At 35.4% G+C, this 22021-nt stretch overlaps 1 protein-coding gene across 1 annotated transcript; it reads left to right on the forward strand.

The window, feature by feature from the left end:
• Nucleotides 1–4280: 4280 nt before the first annotated feature.
• Nucleotides 4281–20069, forward strand: LOC129276540 (elongator complex protein 5-like). The gene is made up of 8 exons (XM_064109441.1): nucleotides 4281–4444; nucleotides 8390–8450; nucleotides 8997–9128; nucleotides 10433–10632; nucleotides 11587–11780; nucleotides 12480–12566; nucleotides 14349–14449; nucleotides 16681–20069. The coding sequence occupies exons 1-8, from the start codon at nucleotides 4381–4383 to the stop codon at nucleotides 16769–16771; spliced, it is 930 nt and encodes a 309-aa protein (XP_063965511.1). The 5' UTR covers nucleotides 4281–4380; the 3' UTR covers nucleotides 16772–20069.
• Nucleotides 20070–22021: the final 1952 nt, after the last annotated feature.

Raw genomic sequence — 22021 nt, forward strand, 5'->3', positions numbered from 1 at the left:
CAATACGAGCAGTAGCGTACTACGGATTTTTGAAGGGAGGGGGGGGGGGGCCCTCCCTTCAAAAATCCGTAGTACGCTACTGCTCGTATTGGCCGGTTCCCATCTTCAATTGCATGTCTGTGACGTAAAAAATGCATTTTCATGCATTCATGTTCCTCTTTTTAATTGATATAAGAATGTGATGATCCGCAGCATTTATATTGCGTGCGTCGTATTTTTGTTAAAACATTCAAAGGCGCAAACTTGTACTTAAATGAATAGCACAAACATTATTTCTGTAAAACGGTTCCATGCTATGCCCGTAATATTTTATAACACAAAGATTTGGTATGGATTGTGATTGGTTCGGGGGCGTACCATTATGAGTTATAACTGTTAATTTTGCTATTATGATTGCCATGGTAACATGGCTCAACAGTCGATTGCAATCAAGGTTTCCCTGCCCCATTGTTAATGTTTTAAACAAAATGTTCATAAAATATACAAAATCTTGGACATTGCCATTTTGCAATTTTATTGATTGCAAACATTATCCCAAGGCTTTGATAGTAATGGGCAGTGGCGTAAATTAGAAAAAAAAATTAGAAGGGCCGAGTCTTATAAATGGTGCACTTTTGGGGGAAATATGTGAGCGATGAAAGCAAGCAAGTTAAAAACATTTTTGGATTAGTGATACAATTTGTAATTAATTTGGCAATTCAAAGGGCTTTGTTGGCCAGCTAGTAAAGGAAAATTATTACAATTTTGATGTTGATAAACAAGAGTTTTAAGAATTTTGCAATCATGAAAATGTAAATGTTAATGCCCCTTACCCGAAACACGCTAATTGCAATCGGATGTAACCCTTAAAGGGGGATATAATTTTTGTGTTATGTTTAGTTCAATAACGTGAGGCCTAATATTCCTTGTTCTCAGTCTTGTTTGGGCATGATTTAGTTAAGTAACTAGCCGTGGATGTTTCAAAAATTATATCCGAGTCTACGTTTGTTTATAACCTAAGTTGATTTTCAAAGTGTCTTTGCTATTCTTTCCAGTAGTAATAAAAGGGAACTTATCTACGTGTATGGAATAAAAGGAAAGTATCGCTTGATTGACATAACTATATGCACAAACCCTCCAATACTCTGGTAAGAAGATTTTGTAAAGTGAAAATGCTCAAAGGATCTGATGGATTTCAGTTCCCAATCTTTCCTGAAAAATAAAACAAATTCCATTAACACACAAAGATAAGACGCGTGTGCGAAGCGTGCCCCTGTACTTGAAACTCTTTTTTGAATCCCTCTTGAAAGTGACCAATAAAAAGACGAAAAACATAAGATTTAGTCGAAAATCATGATTGTACCTTTTCCAAGTCATTAGTTTCCAACTCCACAAAATCCACCAGTCTTTAGTATTGTAGGCCGTAGCCTCGAGAGGGGTATCTTTGACATGTAAAGGGGGCATTAGAGGTGACAATGCCTCGATAATTAGATATTTTCATTGTAATTAGGGCGTAATTAGCACACAAAGAAAGTGGGATGAGCTTGGTATATGGATTGTGATTAGGGGACCCCCCGCACCAAGCGTAGGGTTGAAAGGAATAGGTGGAAGGGCCCCCGTGCTCTAAAGAAAATTTTGAGCAGCCCTATTTCTTTACCGGATAAAAAGGTTGAAGTAGGGGTTTCTGTTTTCGTTAAATCCAATCTCATCCTCTGCTGATTATTTGGTATTCATCTACCCCTCCCACCTCTTTTGTTAGTTGGTTTATTACTACCCCACCATCCCTACCCACCCTTAAATATCCACAACTACTTTCACTTCTTTAGTTGGTTCTTTTTTTTCTCCACATCGTTCACACGTTTTCTCCCGACCACTCACCCTTCCCCTCCCCACTTTACCTCCTTAGCCCCTATTCTTTGTTACCTTTTTTTTAAATTCCATTCATCATGATCTCAAAACTTTTTGTATATCTCCCTCGAGCGTTTCTTAACCCCTCCCCCTCCTCGAAAAATTCCCCCATCGCATTATCCTCAGTATCATCCGGCATCTTGTACCCTAGCTGTTCCGCTTTCCTTACATTGTTTTGTTTTTGTTTTTCTCTTATTTCTTATGTCCATCAGTGGCATACAGATAGGGGGCTTGGTGAAGCTCTTGCCCCCTCCCCCAAACAAAAAATCACGACAAGAAAATAGAAGAGAAAAGGAAAAAGAGAGGGGGTGGCGTAAATCCGTGACGTCATACAAGGGGGGGGGGTGAGACAATAGGTCAACCCCCCTCCCGAACAACAGGTTTACCGCTCGGATGTACGCTAGTAGCGAGAAGGGTAAAATATATTATTTTCTGAATTCTGAACATTATGTCATAATTCATTTAAAAAAATGGATTTTGTAAATGTCAAAATATTTGCTCGCTCGCTTCGCCTCTCATCTTGTTATGAATTTTGCCGGATACGCCATATCTGGGGCCCTCAAAATTTGTCTCATAAATCTCCGATCGATGTCCACGTGAGAACATAACATTAATATGCAAATTAGGCTGTGTTCTATTCTCATGAATGTGAATGACCTTTCTCAATCGACAAGACACAATGTTCCAATAAAGTTTCCCCCAAAATTGCTGGATTTGAAATGATAAAAGTCTGATTAGGAAGAGTTTTTCCAAAAGGAGCTAAATCCACTTTTTTAATTTACCACTTTCCTTTAGCCACATCTTCGAGCGGCCGATCGGGGAAAATATGGCTGAAAAAATTCCGCCCCCCCCCCCCTATTGGCGAAGTCTGGATCCGCCCCTGGATGCAACATGTCCTTTAAAGCTCATACATATGACTTGTTTCGTCACAAACGTATCCTTAAAGTCGGTGACCTGTACCGCTTACAACCATTCCAATTCATGTATCAGATAGATAAAAATAGTGTAGCATACCTTTAGAATGTCATACAAAAGAAATTTATGAGATTCAATCCTTTGCATTCATATAATACGAGACAGTCAAATGACTATCACTTACCTAAAAGTAGAACAGCATTTACTAGCAAAACTGTATTTTTCACAGTACCAAAACTGGAATTCTCTGGACAGAGTAATAAAAGAGGCAGCTAATCTGAACCGATTTAAATTATACCTTGGTCACATTTGCTCTACGGCGGCCGTACGGCGAGTCGAAAACAGCCGTTTTAATATTTTTTTTTGTACCAACTACATAGAGGTGGTTTGAATTAAAAGTAATAAAACGGCTGTTTTCGACTCGCCGTGCGGCCGCCGTAGAGCAAATGTGACCAAGATAATACTCATCAAAAATTTTCTTCTGAATTCTTACTGATTCAATCAAATATTTTGTAAACTTCATACTTCATAATCCACGGTAGTGTTGATTAAAGTCAATATTTAATTGTGTATATAGTGTATATACATTCGTGTTACAGGGTTTATATCTATACAAATTTATAGAATTTTGCTGATTATTTTTACTCTAACTTCTTACAAGCTTTGCTTTTCAGTAAACCCCCACCTTTTTCATTTCATGTGTACGTTTCAACCATGCATGTGTTTTGCAGTTAATGCATCTTTTCATTGTAAAAATGATTTATTATGAAATCCTACTTCGAGGATTTGTGGAATATGAATATATATCAATAACTATAGTCCTTCCGACGTGTATAGACTGGAACAAAATGCACCCTCTTTTTAAAAAAATCCTATATCCGCGGCTGCATATGTTTTTTTTTTTTTTTTTTACACATGTGCTCATTGATCAGTCTTTTAGGAGGGAAGGAGCCAAAACAGTGTACATTAGCTTCAGCTATATACCTCGGTCATATTTGCTCTACGGCGGCCGTAAGGCGAGTCGAGAACAGCCGTTTTATTCATTTTTATACAAACCACCTATATTTATGTAGCTCGTACATGACATGTTAAAAAGGCTGTTTTCGACTCGCCGTACGGCCGCCGTAGAGCAAATGTGACCAAGGTATAACTCCTTTCTTCTTGATTTTTTTTGGCAATCAGTCTTAATTTAGTATTTTTGACACACTATAAAAGTAGGATATGTTTATTTGTAAATATAAATTTGCTTTTTTATAGAAAAAAAAATCCTTCATTTCAGATATTTTTTTTCTTTTTTTTCTTAATTATTATTTTTTCCCTATAATAATTAACATACTGTTTTGGTCATCACTATATAAATAATGAGAGAATAAAAAAAAAAAAACCCAACAATACAAGCGATCAAACAACCACAGATGTGCATGTCGTCGGCCAAACTTGAAGAGAGATGGATGAAAAGTAAAAGCAAAACAAATTTTCAATTTGACACGACCGTACCATGTTTTCCTTATTTTTCAGTGCAGACCAGGCACTGCAAAAACTTCGAAGTTCCTAGTTAATTGTCGACAATTGTCAAGAATGACTAGTCTTTTGAAGCAAGTTCTTACTGGATCAGAGAAAAGCTGTGCTGTGACCATTCATGGTAACCTTAATTCATTCCTTTGTTTTTATCTTGAAGCATGCCATTGAATCTTCTTTGTCCAACAAAGCATTGTTATTTTTAGCATATTCAGTCCCATCCATTCGTTTTCGCGTTTTTCAACAAGACGCGGCTAGAAATTATGCACGGATTGCAATTTCAGTTTTCACTCATCGCAGTGAAAGAGTAAAGTGTGAATGTTTTTTTTAAACTGAATTGTATGAGTCAGATATGATTATGAAGACAGTGTCTTTTGCACTTCCCTGCGGGACATTGATAATAATTACGGGAATGGAAAGTGCTAAAAAAATATATTTGTGGTGACTGTCACTGTGTGATGGTGACATAGAGATGTATACTAATATTAACGCTAGAGGGCGTACTTCGTCAAATCTCTGTGATTACGCGGAGACCGGCCGCCATTACTCGATAGGTCTTCGCAGCCTGCCATGCGCGTACATTATCTATGGGGCATGTACAGTGATAGCACAGAAACGGAACAAAATGATGACATATGAGCTTGAAAGCAAATGGAAAAGCAAAATATTGTAAATCGCACTGGATTAAAGTTCAAATTAACAAAGAATCTATCAAAACTGAGGACAAGACTGCCTATATAGACCTATTTATAGGGCATAATATATCCTACAAATAATACAGTCCAACGATAATATACATCCCCAATCGTTTTTGCTTTGGTCATAACATTTCGATGTATCATATATATGACTTCTATTTTCTGATGATTTGGAAGGGATGAATATTAAAAATAGCATGCAGCTAGGCCTAGGCATATCGTTCTAGGTCCTGCAAATTTAACATGATCTGGTGTTCAAGTTGACCTCAACTTTCATAGGCCCTTTCTGATGCATCCGAGACACAAGCTATCGAAAAAACACGATTGCATTTTTTTTCAAGTATAGTTTCCTAATTACTATGATGCTGATTGCTGATAATTTATTTCTTTACTTTTGATAATTTTTATAATTCATTTTCCATTTAGATCTACACATAGAAATCATATAAAGAATATAGAGCCTAACTCCTTTCCCCATGGTTTTAAACGTCGATGTAACCAACATCACAATAACTCGTGAGTCATAAAATGACTTTTATTGATAATATTTGAAAATGATTTATGCATTGGTCCAATTAATTGATAAGTTTATGATTTAAATTTCCAATGCTGTCAACCATCCGGTCATATTGATTACTTATATACGTGCGAGCAATTAAGAAATGTTTGTTGACAGCAAAATTTGCAGATCAAATGCGCGCATGCAGTAGTACAATTTTGCAATGTACAGGAGGCCATGGGGTAAAGTGTAGGATGTTTACCGTGTGTTATTGACTTGCAAACATTTCAATATTTCGGAGAGTAAACAAATTACAATGCGTGTTTAACGCAACATAGAACAATTTCACTTTGATTTTCTGGAAAGTCTAAACTTGATTCACTCCGGCTGAAATACTATGCAGATCGGCAAACCGGTTGAAATATTCTGTTGATATAATTATGGCCGGCGTTTGTGATCCTATAATGATTGGACCAATATTATGTGAACAAATCAAGGATAGAATAATAAGAAGGAGAGGGATAAGGAGGAGAAGAGAAGAAAAAGGGCGGGAAGACTGAGGATATTTGTATTATACTACAAAGATTATTATTACTAAAACTGAGTGTATAAAACCAGTTGATAACAATATCATGAAAGAGATTCATAAATGCAAACTTAATAAACTTATATAAAAACGGTTGCAAAATTGTGAGTACTAAAACCAAACATAATATTATTGAATATTGCAAAACTAAATATACTTGGAATAAGATGTTATACAAATTGTCAGCTGTTGAGTGATCATCATAATTACCTGTCTTGAAATTGTGTTAATATTTATTAACTGTGTCTGTGTTAAATTTAAGGCAAAGATTTCCAAACACTGGCACCGGCCTATGTCATAAACCGGTAAACATGCGTTTTGCATATTCAGTTTTGTTTGTCACTTTAAAAGTATAACTAATTTGATCTTCTAATTCTATTCTTTTAATTTCATTGGCTAGCCTATGGACCTGAGTTTGATTATTCAGGTTTGTTTTATAATAAGGTTTTCACGGATGAACGAAATTATAATATCATTGACATACGGGGCCGCAGAATGATTTTGAAACGGGGGGTGCATAAAATCACAATCATTTATTATGTCATGTTCATTTTCACTTTAGGGAGGGATCCATGCAGTCGCGCCCCTATTTTATTTTGATCATAGTGTGTCAAAGTAATTTTGATTGGGTGCGTATGACACTAGTCTTTAATTACACCCACCCCTTAAAAAGCGAATAAAAAATCGATTCTATAGAATGTACACTGGTGTAACGCCAAGAAAAGTAATGAGATACCCTTCATAATTACTACTTGCTATTATAATAGCGCATAATCAAAGATCAAAACACTAACTTATACAAATTATTGTTAATGATATATTCCTTACAAATTAAAGCAAGTTACATATAGTAGGCCTATATAGAAATTAAAATATTATATCCAACATAAACAAATTGGTCATGAGAACATCAAGTGACGTGAATGAAGGAAATGTGGAAAAGGACGATGCAGTTAAAGGTAGGGATATCCAGCGGAGAAGATGGGCTAATTCACTGTCTTTTGAATTAATTGTCAATTTTTCCATTAATGTACGTTGTATATTTTTATTTTATATGATATAATAGATATTATTATCTATTATTATCTAAAATAGGCCTATAAACAGAGAGGTAAATGCAAAAATTATATAAGAGAATTTCATCCCGAGAAGTCAGGTATAAATGCCAAATTCACAGCATAATCCCCATGTAATCACACTAATAATCAATCGAAATGCAATTTGTCATTAATATTTTCGATTGTAATGAGGTTGGATTCTTTTCTTCAAGAAAAAAGGCCGGAGACGGCATCCCTTTTTCCCTTTTTCACAGCGTTACAACGCACGAGCTATGTGTACATCCGGGTACTTTTGCAAATCAAGACCTATCGAGCAATGGCCGACCATGCTCCGCGCAATCACAGACGTTAAGTACGCGCGCCTATGGCGACTCCGCACTCTAGCGTAATTAGTATACATCTCTATGGATGGTGATGACTGATGTGACCTCATTTCCCCAGGGCCAGGCCCAGCCCAGTTCTATTTATGACTTGACGTCTTCCTATAATTTTGTTAGGAAACCTAATGTTTACATTGACTCTTATGTTGGTCAGTGTTTGCACTTGACAGGTGAATGAACTTTCCTAGATTTCTTGTGTGGAAGAATTATTTTTAACGGAGACGGAAACGGACGTTTCCCCATTCATGTCATTTTCTGACCAGTGGCGGTGCCTTTTATTGTTATGGATGAATCAGAGATGATTATTTGGGGCAGTGAGGAGAGTACCTTTTTCATTATATGCTCCCTTCAAGTAATGTAACTTAAAGTGAAGGGAAAGTGGTGGGGGGATTAGAAGTGTTGTCATATATCAATATTTTAATTTACTGAGCCATGAACAACAGAATGTGAGCACAGTTAGCATATATTGCAAAATGCAAGCCAAGCTTTTTTTTTTAGAAGCACACCCCCAAAAAAAGTTATTAAAAAAACTACAACTTTTTTAGGAGCACACCCCCTAAAATGTGTCTTTGACCAAGAGAAGGAAAAAAAAGGAAAGGAAAGGAAAGGGAAAAGTGCACTTGGACTAATGTAAAGTTATTAATACAAAACAAGGATTTACTTGGAGATTTAACTCCTTGGTAGACCTGTTTGGGAAAAATATTGAAATATGATATTCTGAATATTGTGTCCAAATTTTTTTTAAATTAGATTTTCATTTGATTTATTTGGAAAATTTAAATGTCTAGATTATTTATAGATGGTGCTATTTCTTAGATTTGTATGTCATCTTCTTTTGATCTTTGCAGACACAGTGGAACATAGTGGAAGATACTTGCTGAAATGTTTCTTGAAAGAAATGGCAGAAAGGTGGATAATTTTCTTCTTTCATTTATTATTTGTGTAAAATGAAGTAGATTTCAGTCAAGCCCTTTTGAATTTTTTAGATTAATAAAAGGTTCTGGGGCTATCTCATGTAATTGATAAGGATTGAACATTCAGACATGTATGTAATTTATCGCAACCTCCAACTTATGACTTCATTCGAATCTTTGAAGTCTGTGGTTATAGTAAAATATTGTGAAAAAAATTAGTTCTTTAGTCACCTTTCAATGTCCTAATAAATGTTTGTATTTGACAAATGAATGGAAAGATGATAAACTATAGAGGATTTGTCATATTTCTTGCATTTGATTACCATGAGTTTCAAATAAAAGTCCTGATAAATTTGGCATTTTAGATTTTCTTTTTTTACTGAAAACAAAAAATAATGATATAGATTTGAAAATTAATTTCTATCTGAACTTCCTATTACTTTTTTCCTTGCTTGCCCGATTTCTTTTCAACTTTCTCCATTCTAAGTTCAATTTGAAGTCACATTTAACTTTTTGTGAAACACTCCCCTGGTACTTTCAGAGTCGATGAGATTCACCTCTTTGCCTTTGACCATGCCCCTGATGCTCTCTTGGCTGGAACTGACCCAGAGACAAGGAGAAAGGTCAAAGGTCATGATGGATGGACTGACCCTCAAGGCTGGAATAGTGATCGGTAAGTTTGATTTTATCAGTTATGATCATTTGATTGATCTTATATTATTTGTCCCAGGATATAATTTTCCTTTTTTTTTAATGATATCCATATTAATGCAAAGGCCTTTGACTTTTTGTTAAATGTGAAGATACAAATTATTCTGCTATTAAATATACAGTGCATTGAGTGCAATAAAACGTTAACATTTAAAGTGCAAAATTTTGTTTTTCATGCTATTCAAACATGGCTTGCCAGCCATTTTGCCAATTTCTTAAGGAATCAGAAGAATCATTTTCCTGAAGAAGATTAAAGGATTTGCCTCACATTTTGGAGATTTATATAAATTTATGGCAAGAGTTCCATATGCACCCCCCACTAAAATTGAAAATAAAAACATGGAGAAGAATCAGAATAATATATCTAGCCCTAACATAGAACATATATGATGGGGGAGTGGAAATACATACCAAAATATGGCTTTATTCTGTCAAATTTCGAGCAGGATCTAGTGCGTGTAATTGTCCATAGACATAGTCAGTAAAGGGTCTGTGAGTCAAGACTAGTCAAACTATCGGCTGATAATAGTTAAAATACCCCTTCCGGTATCAGCGCTTCTCGCTAGCATAGCGGGAAGAGGTCTTGCCTGCAGATAAAATGAGGTTAGTTCGAGTCCTAACTAAGGTAAGCAACAGTAAAAAAAATGATAGAAAAATCTGAAGTGAACGAACTGGAAGTCTCAACAATCTTTTGTTATTTTTGGTGGGGGGTGCATATGGAACTCTTTCCAAATTTACCTAAAAAGGCTAATCAATGCATGTAAATACGAAGTAAAAAAAATGAATGCCTGTTGTGGTAATGATTTCACGATAAGTTTGTACAGAATCTGATCATATAACCACCCTACTGTCTATGTATAAATGAAAAAAATATGTGCTAAAGGATTCTGGAAGAAATAGTGTAATTGATGGGAAATGATGAGCAATGCAAGCATGAAATTGTCGGGTCCTTTTTTTCCAAGCAATGACAATGCACTGTCCCACATGTACTTATCTGTGTTGGTGATCTTCAGTGTGAATGTTTTTCAGCTTAGATTTTTTCATGATTTCGCATTGTTCAGTAAATGTAACTGTTTCAGGGGCCCGTAACACAAAGCTTAGCAATGATCGTAGAACATTTTTCTACAATTAATTGCATTGACTACAATGTACAATCAATCGTGAAAATCAAGTGTATGATTAATTGCTAACCTTTGTGTTACGGGACCCTGATCTAGATCTGTGGTGATGTTTATGAAAGTAAACTTTCTCTGTGTTTCCTATCAGCAACATGATACCTTCCAACTACAACACAATCCACCTCACATCGGAGAAGGGATTTGTGGATCACATAAAGGAGAGGAAGGAGCCCGGTAGCGGTCAGATAGCTGTGGTCATCGACTCCCTCACACCTTACATCCTCCATCGGTCAGCCCCGTTCACCTGCAAGAGCCTTCATGCGCTGACCCATCTACCGGAACCATCAGGTAAATGGTGATAAAATTAGGCATATGGATTGTCTGATTCACGGCGTCCTGCATTAAGGCAACATATCCAACATGCTAAATTGCCACATTGATTAAGATCAGTGCCCCGTCTTACAAAGAGTTGCGATTGATCCGATCAATCGCAACTATGGAAAGCAAGCAAAGTCAACATAGAATTTTTTTTTTTCAAAAACTTTTCTAGACAATAATGTTTATCCATAAATTCATTGATTTCTTGACAATTTGGTGTGTTTTCCTTTGTTTACAAAGGGCATTGTGCAAATTTCCTGTAGAAAAAATTGTGACACTGACGGATTTCCATAGATTTACAATTGATTGGATCAATCGCAACTCTTTAAGACAGGGTCCTGAACTCAAAATACTTTTGCTCAAAGCGTGTGTAAGAAAGAGAGAGAATTTTATTTGTTTTATAGCTTAAAATTCATAATTTCTTAATGTTTTCCAGTTTCCATCATTAACAACAGAGTAAATGATTTTGGTCAAAAATGGGATGCAAAAATATGTGACTCGATTCAGCCTTAATTGTGAATCTTAATTTTATGCCAGTTCAAGTGATAAGTGATATAAGTTAATTCAAACCAATATTTAGTACAAAGGTTGGAAAAATAATTTAACATGAAAGGTTTTGGGCCCCATAAAAGCAGAGCTTGTGAAAGGGGCCCCTTAATGATATTAACAATAATATTAATCTAACAATATAACAAAAACAAAGGAAGATATATAAAACATTTTAGCAAAAATATTGATGATAAAACATACCAAAAAAATAATAATACAAATATTTTTACAATGATAAACTAGAAAGTAAAAAAAAGTTGAATTTCAGACATTTTGCAATGGATTTTGATTAATATAATGAATGCATGTGTGATTAATAATGATTCATAAATTTCCTTTAGAATATTAGAAAAAACATTATCATGTACATTCCAGAATTCCAGGTCACCCAGGTGGTCAGTTTGATCCATTCCGACGTCCATGACGAATCTGTCCTGAGGGCCATCGGTCACCTATCTTCCACGGTCATCCATGTATCGGCCAACATGTCCATAGCTCCGCTGGACAGAGAGCCCATGGGCTATTGTGATATCCAACACAAGAGATCATCGGGGAAGGTCTTACAAAAGGTGGGTAGGTGCTTTGTTACAGGTATGTGTTCTGATGTCGTCGCAATATGCAGCTGGCCAGTCTTTTGAAACAATTTCATACTGGATCATAGAAAAGTTGCACTGTAGCTATAAATGGTAACATAAGTATTTGTCATTTCGTCATCATTATCCTGAAGCATGCCATCCTTTGTCCAGCAAGCAAAGAATTTTTATTTGTTACCACCTACACTTCAGTCCCATTCATTCATTTTCATGTTTTTCATGATCAAGACATGGCTAGAAGATTGCATGTGCTCATTAATGAATCGGTGCTGAAGGTGTTTATGATATGCGACAAGCACAAGGCATTTTGCATCGTGGTGTGAACACCTAAGATGTCTGCATCATCACTATCACGAAAATTTTTGGAATGTTTTGAAAATTGTTGTGTAAAACGGGTCAGCATATTGAATTTGTATTGGAAAGTTTGTTCGAATCCGTCCAACTTTTTTAAGACCGCAGACATAGAGATCACGTCTGCCTTCTATTGGTCAATTATGACAACATCACAGGTATACCAGGTTCGACAGGCAAATGCCTTACCGACTGAGCCAACTTTACTCTCATAATTAAACGTATAATTAAATCATGAACATGTGTCTCGCTTGAGCATTTACCATTGGCTATATCCTTGAGCCCTTTCTATAATAATGGTTATATCTGTGTTTTATTCTTCAGAGAGAAGGCTATAGTATAGGAGACAGCTATCAACTCATCACATTCCTTGGTTTACCAAGTACTAATACGACAGAGCCAGACCAACAGGTAAGTACACGGGTGTATATCGTCCAGGGCCCCGTCTTTCAAAGAGTTATGATTGATCCAATCAATCGTAACTATGGAAATCCAGTGTCATAATTTTTTCTACAGGAAATTTGCACAATGTCTTTTTTAAACAAAGAGAAGCACAGCAAATTTTCAAGAAAACAATAAATGCATGAATATACATCATAGTTAGAAAATAGTTAGAAAATAAACATGCATAACATGTTGATGTTGCTGGCTTCCATAGTTGCGATTGATCGGATCAAAACTCTTTTTAAGATGGGGCATAGGGCTCTGTAACACAAAGGTTTGCAATCAATCGCTAAATACCAATGACCAATCAAGATCATTGTTGCATGCGCACTCTGTTGAAAATACTGACCGGGAACCAATCAGTGCGGTTCTTTCACATTTGCGATTTATCGCAAACTTTTGTGTTATGGAGCCCAGATTATCAGACATTGATGTGTGAAAGTTCTCTCTCCCAAAACTAACATAGAGGGCCTCCTGACGCCCAGTGGGGATGGGAGATGAGAGGATCACCACTCGTTAGGGATTAGGAGTAGGGAGGCCCTCTGGGAAAGAGAGCGTCCATACATCAACTTCCAATCTGGACTAGGGTGTATAGGAAAAATTCTTGATGAATAAACTAAGGTGTTGCAAATATACCCGGGGACTCTTTCACAAAGAGTTAAATCATGACTGATTGCCTAAACATAAATGCCTGGGTCCCGTGACAGGAGAGTTGCAATTAAATTCAACTCTGAAAATCAAATGAAAACTTATTCAGCCAATCAAAAGGGCGTATTCTGGACTTGCAATCGATATATTCTGGACTTGCGATCGATATTCTGGACTTGCGATTGATAATCTGGACTTGGTTGATATTTTGACTTGCGTTCAATCACAACCCTTTTTGCAACAGGGCCCCAGTTGTGAGTGTAAATGACCTCAAAATATGAGTTTGAACAGAATCCTATTTCATCATTTTGGAAAAAGTTTACATAGAAGTATTTCTGAAAATTGACATTACAGAGATGTAATTTATTTGAAGTTTTCTTCAAAGCATCATGGGCTGAATCACATCTGAATAAATACGATCAGGGGCCTGTTGCAGAAAGAGTTGCGTTTAAACGCAAGTCAAAATATCAAGCGCAAGTCCTGAATACGGGTGCTTCATTAGCTGAAAATCAAGTTTCGCAAGATGTTTTGAGTTGCGTTGGATCGCAACTCTTTCTGCAATGGGCCCCAGAGTTCCCACAGTCATGGAAAATCCTGGAAAAATTTGTGGTCATGGAAAGTCAGGGAATTTGAAAATTTTGTAAAAGATCATAGAATTGCATTTACCTCTTGGCTTTGGCAGCTTTTCAGTTTGTCGTTTCTCGCAACTCTCATACTCTGTGCTCATACTCTGCTATTATAATTGGTGTTCGTGATTTCCATTTTTCCCAGTTTTGTGACATCCCAAATTCTACATAACTCCTGGGATGTCATGGAAAGTCATGGAAAGCAGCAATTTAGTCATAGAATTCTGTGGGAACCCCCTTGTCAGATACATACTGACTATGTCAATACAGGCACTGCTCTGCTGCAGATATGCAAGCTAAAAATTTATCTAAGATAAGAAATTTCATCTGAGCTGAGAGATAAAAAGGTGATCTTAGAATACCAATATCAATTTAAAGATAAAATGGATCTGAGAATTCCGATCCAGGAATTTAAGTATGATTTCAATTTACACATGTTTAGAGTAATATTTTACTTTATCTTCTCGATCCCCAGCCCGATCCAACAGCCAATTTGACTTTCAATTTGACCTTGAGTGAATCGGAGAAGAAAGCCAGAGAGAATGTTGTCTTGCCATTTACCAAAGTATCTAACAAGTAAGTTCTTATGGAAGTCATATACTTCGCATAATCTCAGAACACAATTAGATTGCCTTATTCCGAATATTTTTTATAGTTATATAGCATATATATCATTTACTGGTATTAGAATTTTATATATTAAGCAATATTAGATAGCCAAGACAGCCAAGCGCAATTGGTCCATAGTGCGTCACGTGATATGATCGAAATCAATTTTCCCAGCCGGTTCACCTTCGATGAATATATTGACTAGCCGGTCCATGAATATATTTTTCTACGTGTATGGTGCTCTCTTGTGGATAAGATGTTACCAACTACACAGAAATAACATATGTGGGACTTAAGTAGCGATCGTTTGCAATCGATCAACACTCGATATCAATTGGAATCAATCATTTTTCGACAGGACCACGGAATTTAAGTGAGTCTGACGACGACGTAGGGGCACGCAAGCCTTCTACGAGTTAGGTTTAATGTTAGATCTAACGTTAGGGCTTCTTAATTTAATAAAATGGAGCCTAGATTTGTGTAGACAGGAATAACCGTCATTTCGGAAGTTCTGGGGATTCATTTAACAATTTCTGGATATGTATTGGTGAGTGGAGCCAATGTAACGTTAGTTTAGCAGATAGAGACTGAAGCTTAATTAGCTTAGTTTTCAAACTTTTAGTTTTGGAATTGGTCTAACGATAACATCAAAGCTTTGTGGGATGTCTGATGAGCAATGAGGAATAAGATCAGATTTTGGACGATAAAATTGGGTATTGTAGATCTAGATTAAGGCCTAGATTTATAAGTTAGGTCTAACTTTTTAACATGTTCTATCTAGATCTAGGCTAGAGTCTAAAAGTTAGAGTAATCTAACGTTAAATCTTGCTAACGACAACATAAGTTAGTGCTAACAAAACATAAGATAGATTTGTTCCTGGACCTGGTTCGAAAACAGAAAGATCAGGACCACCACAAATATACAGTCGCAACCTAGTCTGACATAGATCTAGATCTAGTCACGTTTTATCTCATCCCCAATTAGTCTAGATCAGAATCTGCACCTGATCATGGCTCAACATGCATTCTCGGTCTGCCTTGGGTCCTGGACCGGACTCTAACTTAGATCTAGGCCTAAACAAATTTGATATTGATTATAAAAGGGTCATTCACTGTGTTAGCTTATCGTTACTTATACCAGTTCCATCAGTCACTGTGAATATCATAAACAACAAATCTACTGCACGCACCGTACGTAGACCTAACTTTACTAGATATATCTTCATCATTCAAAGCTATCTAGTATAAGAGATATTGACTGATGGGATCTTAAAGGATTTATATTTTCCCTCGTGATTATATTTGTAAATCCGGTGGTCCAAAGAATGTTTATATTACACACCCCATCAGTCAATATCTGTATATTAATACATTACATACACAGCATACATTACATAATGCTCGCTAATAAATGTGCGGTTCAATAGTCTGCATTTTGTCATAATAATAATAATAGGCATTTATATAGCGCCATCTATCTAGAAATAATCTATTCCGAGGCACATTGTTTATTATTATTATTACCCCGGCTTTAGCTCAAGCTGCCTTTCAGCGCTCAATGCATTCAAGGAATTAATCCTGCCGGGTACCCGTTCACCTCACCTGGGTTGAGTGCAGCACAATGTGGATAAATTTCTTGCTGAAGGAAATTACGCCATGGCTGGGATTCAAACCCACGACCCTCTGTTTTAAAGTCAGAAGACTAATCCACTGGGCCACAACGCTCTACATATCATATATCCTGTATATATTTGCTTCCAACACTTTTTTTTATGTACTGTTAATATCTTCTTGTAAGGTGTCTGTTACAGTTCATGAAATAAAAAGCTTTTCATAGTTCCAAGCATATTCTGAGCTACATGTTCTGTTGTTATCAATAAATCAGCCCAGATTGATTCAACTTTTTTTGTTTTTTTCTCTCCGCATTTTGTTGTATATCTGTTACATATATTTGTTTCCAACTCACATTTTTTTTAATGCCATTAGTATCTTCTGGTAAGCTGTCTGTTTTAGTTCATAAAGTAATGAATGTTTCGTAGTTCTAAATATATTCTTAGCAGTGAGCAACATGTTCTTACATGTTCTTTTGTCATTGTTAATAAATCAGCTGAGAGTGATTCAACTTCTTGTGAAATGTTTGAAGTAAATTTTCTTTACTCAAGAATACTAAAAAGAAATTTCAATTATTTATCACACAGCTCAACGACTGGATCAGGTCAAATCTTTTACGAGCCCGATCAGGTTGATGACTACGATGACGAAGATCCGGACGACGATCTCGACATCTAGGTCATCGACCACGGACTGCTCTCCAGTTTGGTCCTTCCTGAAGAATAGTTGCAATTCCTGCCAAGTTTGTCTTCTCAGAAAGGGTATTTCTTGATTATTTTGTTATAACAGCTGCAGAATTCCCCTATAAACGTCCTGTTCCCCTAGCCGTACTCCAAGGCTTAGTGTTACATTAAATTCAACAATAATTTGGGGTTAAGGGTTAAATTGTAGATGTAAGTTGATGGTGATGGCTAAATTTTATGATTATAATGATTGCAATATTTAATAATAGTATTGATGGTTATAGTGTAAATGTGATGATGATCATGATGATGATGGTGATGATGATGATGATGGTGATGATGATGGTGATGATGATGGTGATGATGATGATGATGGTGATGATGATGATGATGATGATGATAATGATGATGGCAATGGTGATAAAAATGTTACTTACTAGTTTTACATGCATTTTCATACTTTGATACTTTGATTCATCTTGAACTAGCAATTTTCCTTACTCATACTTGGTATTTCCATTCCAGTAAAAACTAATCCAGGCTAGCCCTTTATATCTAGGGTCAGATAATTCTGCATTATCTTCTGATTAAGCCCATTTTGTGAAAGGTGAGCTTCACATAAAAAGGAAATGTTATAAGATTAATCGTAAGAAATGATTAGGTTTTGGTTGGATGGCTATGAGTCCTTATCGTACCTATTCTTGTGGGTTGTTAAAAAAATGTTGTTATAATGAAAAAGTAGAAACACCCACCAATATCTCCAATTATAAAATCTTCACCTTATTAGTCCCAGTAATATAAATTGTTGTGGGGATTCTGCAGTTGTAAATTTGTTTTTCATTGTGTGAATGTTACTCAGGTTTTAGAAGCAAGATGCTCCTTTTTTTAAATAAAGTTGATTATTGTGAATGTTGATGAATCGTTCTTAAAACCGGGGTCCCGTTTCATAAAGACTTGTTATAATAAAAAATGCACTGTTTCTCTAACAAGTTCAATATCAGCCAATCTGATTGAGTGATTTATTAGCTTTAAACTGTTATTGCAAATTTAAATAATTTGCATATTATAACAAGTTTTATTAAACGGGCCCCCATTCTTCCATAATTCTCGCTACAAATGCAATCTTTGGGTTTTGCACACTTTAAATTTCAATCAAAGCTCAACAGTTTTTATTGTGTATATACATTATAAGTAATGGGTTATTTTCATGTTTTGTGTATTTGTGCATCTAACTCATATGTAAATTAAATGGCCAGAATATTTATTACCTCAAGTTAAAAGGAGTAAATTACCAACACGAGTGACTGATGAGTGTGTGTAATGCATAATTTTTCTCTCTTTTTCATCAAAAATTGTAATAGCTAAGAAAATTAACAGTTTTGGTTTTCTGGTCAATGTTGCATGTTCGTTGGAAGTGTTTATTGAAATTTGAGTCTTTGCACGCTGAATTAATTTTTTGGGCATAATAATGACAATTGTTTCCATGTTATTTTCTTGAATTCAAGATTTCCATATTGCACCATTGATACTTATTATTATGATATAGATGTTATCCAAGAACTATTGCCTATTATTAGCTTATCTTATTTGAAGGTAGGGAAAAGGCTAATTATTACGATTGTTGAACTTAATTGTACGAATGTGCAAGATTGCAACATCAGCGTGCAAAGGGTTAAACTGTGTATTCAATTGATATCCAACGTATTCCATAATTTGGTTTGGTATTGGAAAGCATGTGAAGAGTACTACTGCCCTTTTCTTCCTGATTTAACATTATAATTTTTCCCCTTTTAATTTATGCAAATTAGATGGATATAATCACATATTAATTTATGTTTTATTTGAAAATGTAGTAAAGAAATCAATCAAGTATCAAGTTTTTTTATGGGGAGCATGGATTGTCACCCAGGTGTAGTTAATGAGTAGCTGGTAGGAAATATTTCCTTGATGCCTTATTAGGGTAGCCATGCTTAAAAACATGTCAAGCAGTGCTCGCTGGGAGGATAGTGGCTACTCTAGTAAAATATGACATTGTTATTATAATCATTTTTTTATCATACTGAAGTTAGGGTTGTGTTTTCAAAGTCTTAATCACTGTCTTTTAGAAATTCAAAGTGTTACGTAATGGATTCTCTATTCTGTACAAATATTTAAAAAAATAAGTATTCAGCCTTCTGGCATTATCATGAAGACCCCAGCTGCTTGTTCTTGTTGATTAACACTGGAAAATTGTTCCATTAGCTCAGGATAATCATCAAAATGGGAAAGTTGAATAAAAAAAAAGGGTTCTTGGGCACAGGTGTGTCTTGATGAAACAAATAGTGATTATCACAGACTATTGTCACAAGCTACTGGAAATCCTTGCATCTGATTGGCTCAGAGCAAATTAGTCAGTGAAAATCACCTCGTGAAACTCTCCCCGGGCTGTCCAAAATAATTTCATGCTTAATGATGGGAAGACTACGCAATTGTTTTTCTTCATATATACCTTCTATCCTTTTCATGGTTATTACAAAACACATCTGAGCCGATAACTTGAAACAGGATGTGTGCATTTTTTTTCAGTAATGTGTTTCAAATTATATACATGTGTTTTTATATAATTTTTTCCACAAATGTCACGAATGATCGAGTGTTCATTAAATTTTATTGAGAGTGTTTTTCGTCTGTCAATGTACGTTCAATCACCTCGTAGGCTTATGTTTAATAATGTTCACAAACTGAAATCTCATTCTTTTTAATGCAGGTAAAAATATGCATTTTGCTTATAAAAATGTTTTTGGAGTAAACTTTGAAAACCTTCAATAAATTCAACCTGGGTGTATGGAAATGTGTTCTGTTAAATAACTTTAAAACCTTATCTAAGTCCACGAGGAGCCTGTTACAGAAAGAGTTGCAATTAAATGCAATTGAGAAAATCAAGCGCAAGTTCCGAATGCGGCTTACTGATGGGATGAGTACCAAGTTACGATTGATATTTTTCAGTTGTGTTTGATTGCATCTCCCTTAGAAACCTGCTCTAGATGGTTCTTTATGGAGCGTTATGAAGTTAATTCTGAATCACCATTTTCACAAATTGTTCCAAGAGACAAAGAACAAATTTGAGATATACAGTATGCATTCAAAGTTGAGATTTTTTTGTAGCAGTTTCAGAGAGCTAAAAATATGCATTTTCATTTATTCATTTTTTTTTCATAACATGAGACTGCATCGATAGTCGAGATCAAAATATCACATCTTTGTTTTTTCATTGATTTGAAACTGTTGGGACACTTTGTGTAAATGATGATGATTTGCAGATTATGTCCTTTAATCTGGTTTAGTTTTTTTTTGTTAGAAATTCAGAGAATTACATTCGATCTGAGGTGATCATAGTTCTATCATGGAGCTACTATGTACGCTCCATGGTTCTATTGTCAGTCCAGTATCAAGATTTATATAAAGATTTGTAAGAAAAAAATGAATAATATTGAATATTCATGATAGTGGATATGTCTTTCATGTCGATCAGATATGACACTCCTAGCAATCTACAATTATTACCCTGCATTTAGCAGCACTGCTAGCATTTCAAAGTATCAATTTCAGCCTGGTTGCCATTTACCTCACCTGGGTGGAGTGTGGAAAATGTAGATTAATGCCTTGACAAAGGACATTGATGTTGTAGTCTGATTTTCCGTCTAAAGTCTACAGCACTAGAATAACCTTGTTATTTAACCTTCTCGAGGTTGTATACGACAGGGGCCCTGAAGTGCAAGTGGTATAATTTGGTTGCGTTGAAAAGCTGAGAAATAATTACATTTTGTGCAAGAAAGCATTTTCTACAAAGAAAATATCAATCAAATATATGAGGAGGGTTCATTGAAATGAAACGGGTTAAATCCCAGACTATTAGCCATAAAGTTGAATAAATGAAAACCAGGTTGGGAATCAGTCCGCTGGATCTGTATTGGAAACTCAACATTACATTACTTAAATGTTTTGCATAACATGTTATGTAGTACTTGAAATATCATATTTTGAAGTATACTTATATATTATATTATGAAATAATAATAATAATAATACTCAAAACATTTATAACGCGCTTTTCCCACATGGCCCAAAGCGCTCACAATTTCAGTTAACTTATTTATACAAACAAAAATCAGAATGACATATTAAATGAAGGCAGTTGCCTAGAACAAAAGGGTTTTAAGGGACTTCTTGAAGGACTCAATTGTTGGGGATTGTCTTATTGTGAGAGGGAGTTTGTTCCATTCCATTGAGGATGCAACGGTGAATGTTCTATCTCCGGTCTGTTTTCTTTTTGTTGGATATGTTAATTTAAGTGGTATTAAGTATTTTGGGGCTAGGTTATAGAGAGAATTGTATACAAAGAGAAGTAACTTAAAAATGTAATGTAGCTATGATTTAATATAATGATGCATAAGCTTTTACACAATATGCACTCGTAGCCACCAATAAGTGAGAAGTATATCTCTTTTCATGTGAAAAGTACCGGATTTTTACAATTGTCTGCTAGAGATGAATAAACATCCCCTTATTCAGTCCAAATGCAAATTGATTTCTATATTGAGCCATTTTGTAATTCAAATTTTAGATTTTTGATGTTTTTTTAAATATTTCTAATGACAAGGTTTACAAGCAAAGTGTGAATGATATACGAAGCTATATCAAAATAGTGACAAAATGATAACTAATAACTAGTTATGTAATTAATTTGTATAAAAATATGAACAATCTAGTACAAGGCTTGTGAAGAACATGCTACGCATAAAATATGCAGGACAGATAAGCAAGCCCAATCTGACATAGCCACATGTTTTAGTGCATATTCTGTACATGAATTATCACTTTACTATTGCCATTTCTCCACACTGTAAACCAATAGGTCCTGGGTTCAAATTCCACCAAAGCACTTTCAATCTTTGGCAAGGCGTTTATATCCGTTAATTAACCACTCTCAACTCTGGTGTAGTAAATGGGTACCCGTTAGGAAGGAATTCTTTGAATGCTTGAGTGCCTAATTACGTAGCCATGCTAAAGCAGACTAGAGGTCGAGTTCAATGAAGAGAATACACAGTACACAATTATTGAGTGATACTGCTGCAATAAATGCAAACAAACTTCATGTAGATAGGAAAATATGTCAACATTCTATTGCAAGTTTTGTGTATTGCCTTTGCAAAATATCCCTGGCTGAAATTGTCTGTTATGTATGTCTTTCTGGTAAGAATAATTT

The sequence above is a fragment of the Lytechinus pictus genome, chromosome 14 (genome assembly GCF_037042905.1).
Source record: "Lytechinus pictus isolate F3 Inbred chromosome 14, Lp3.0, whole genome shotgun sequence".
NCBI lineage: Eukaryota > Metazoa > Echinodermata > Echinoidea > Temnopleuroida > Toxopneustidae > Lytechinus > Lytechinus pictus.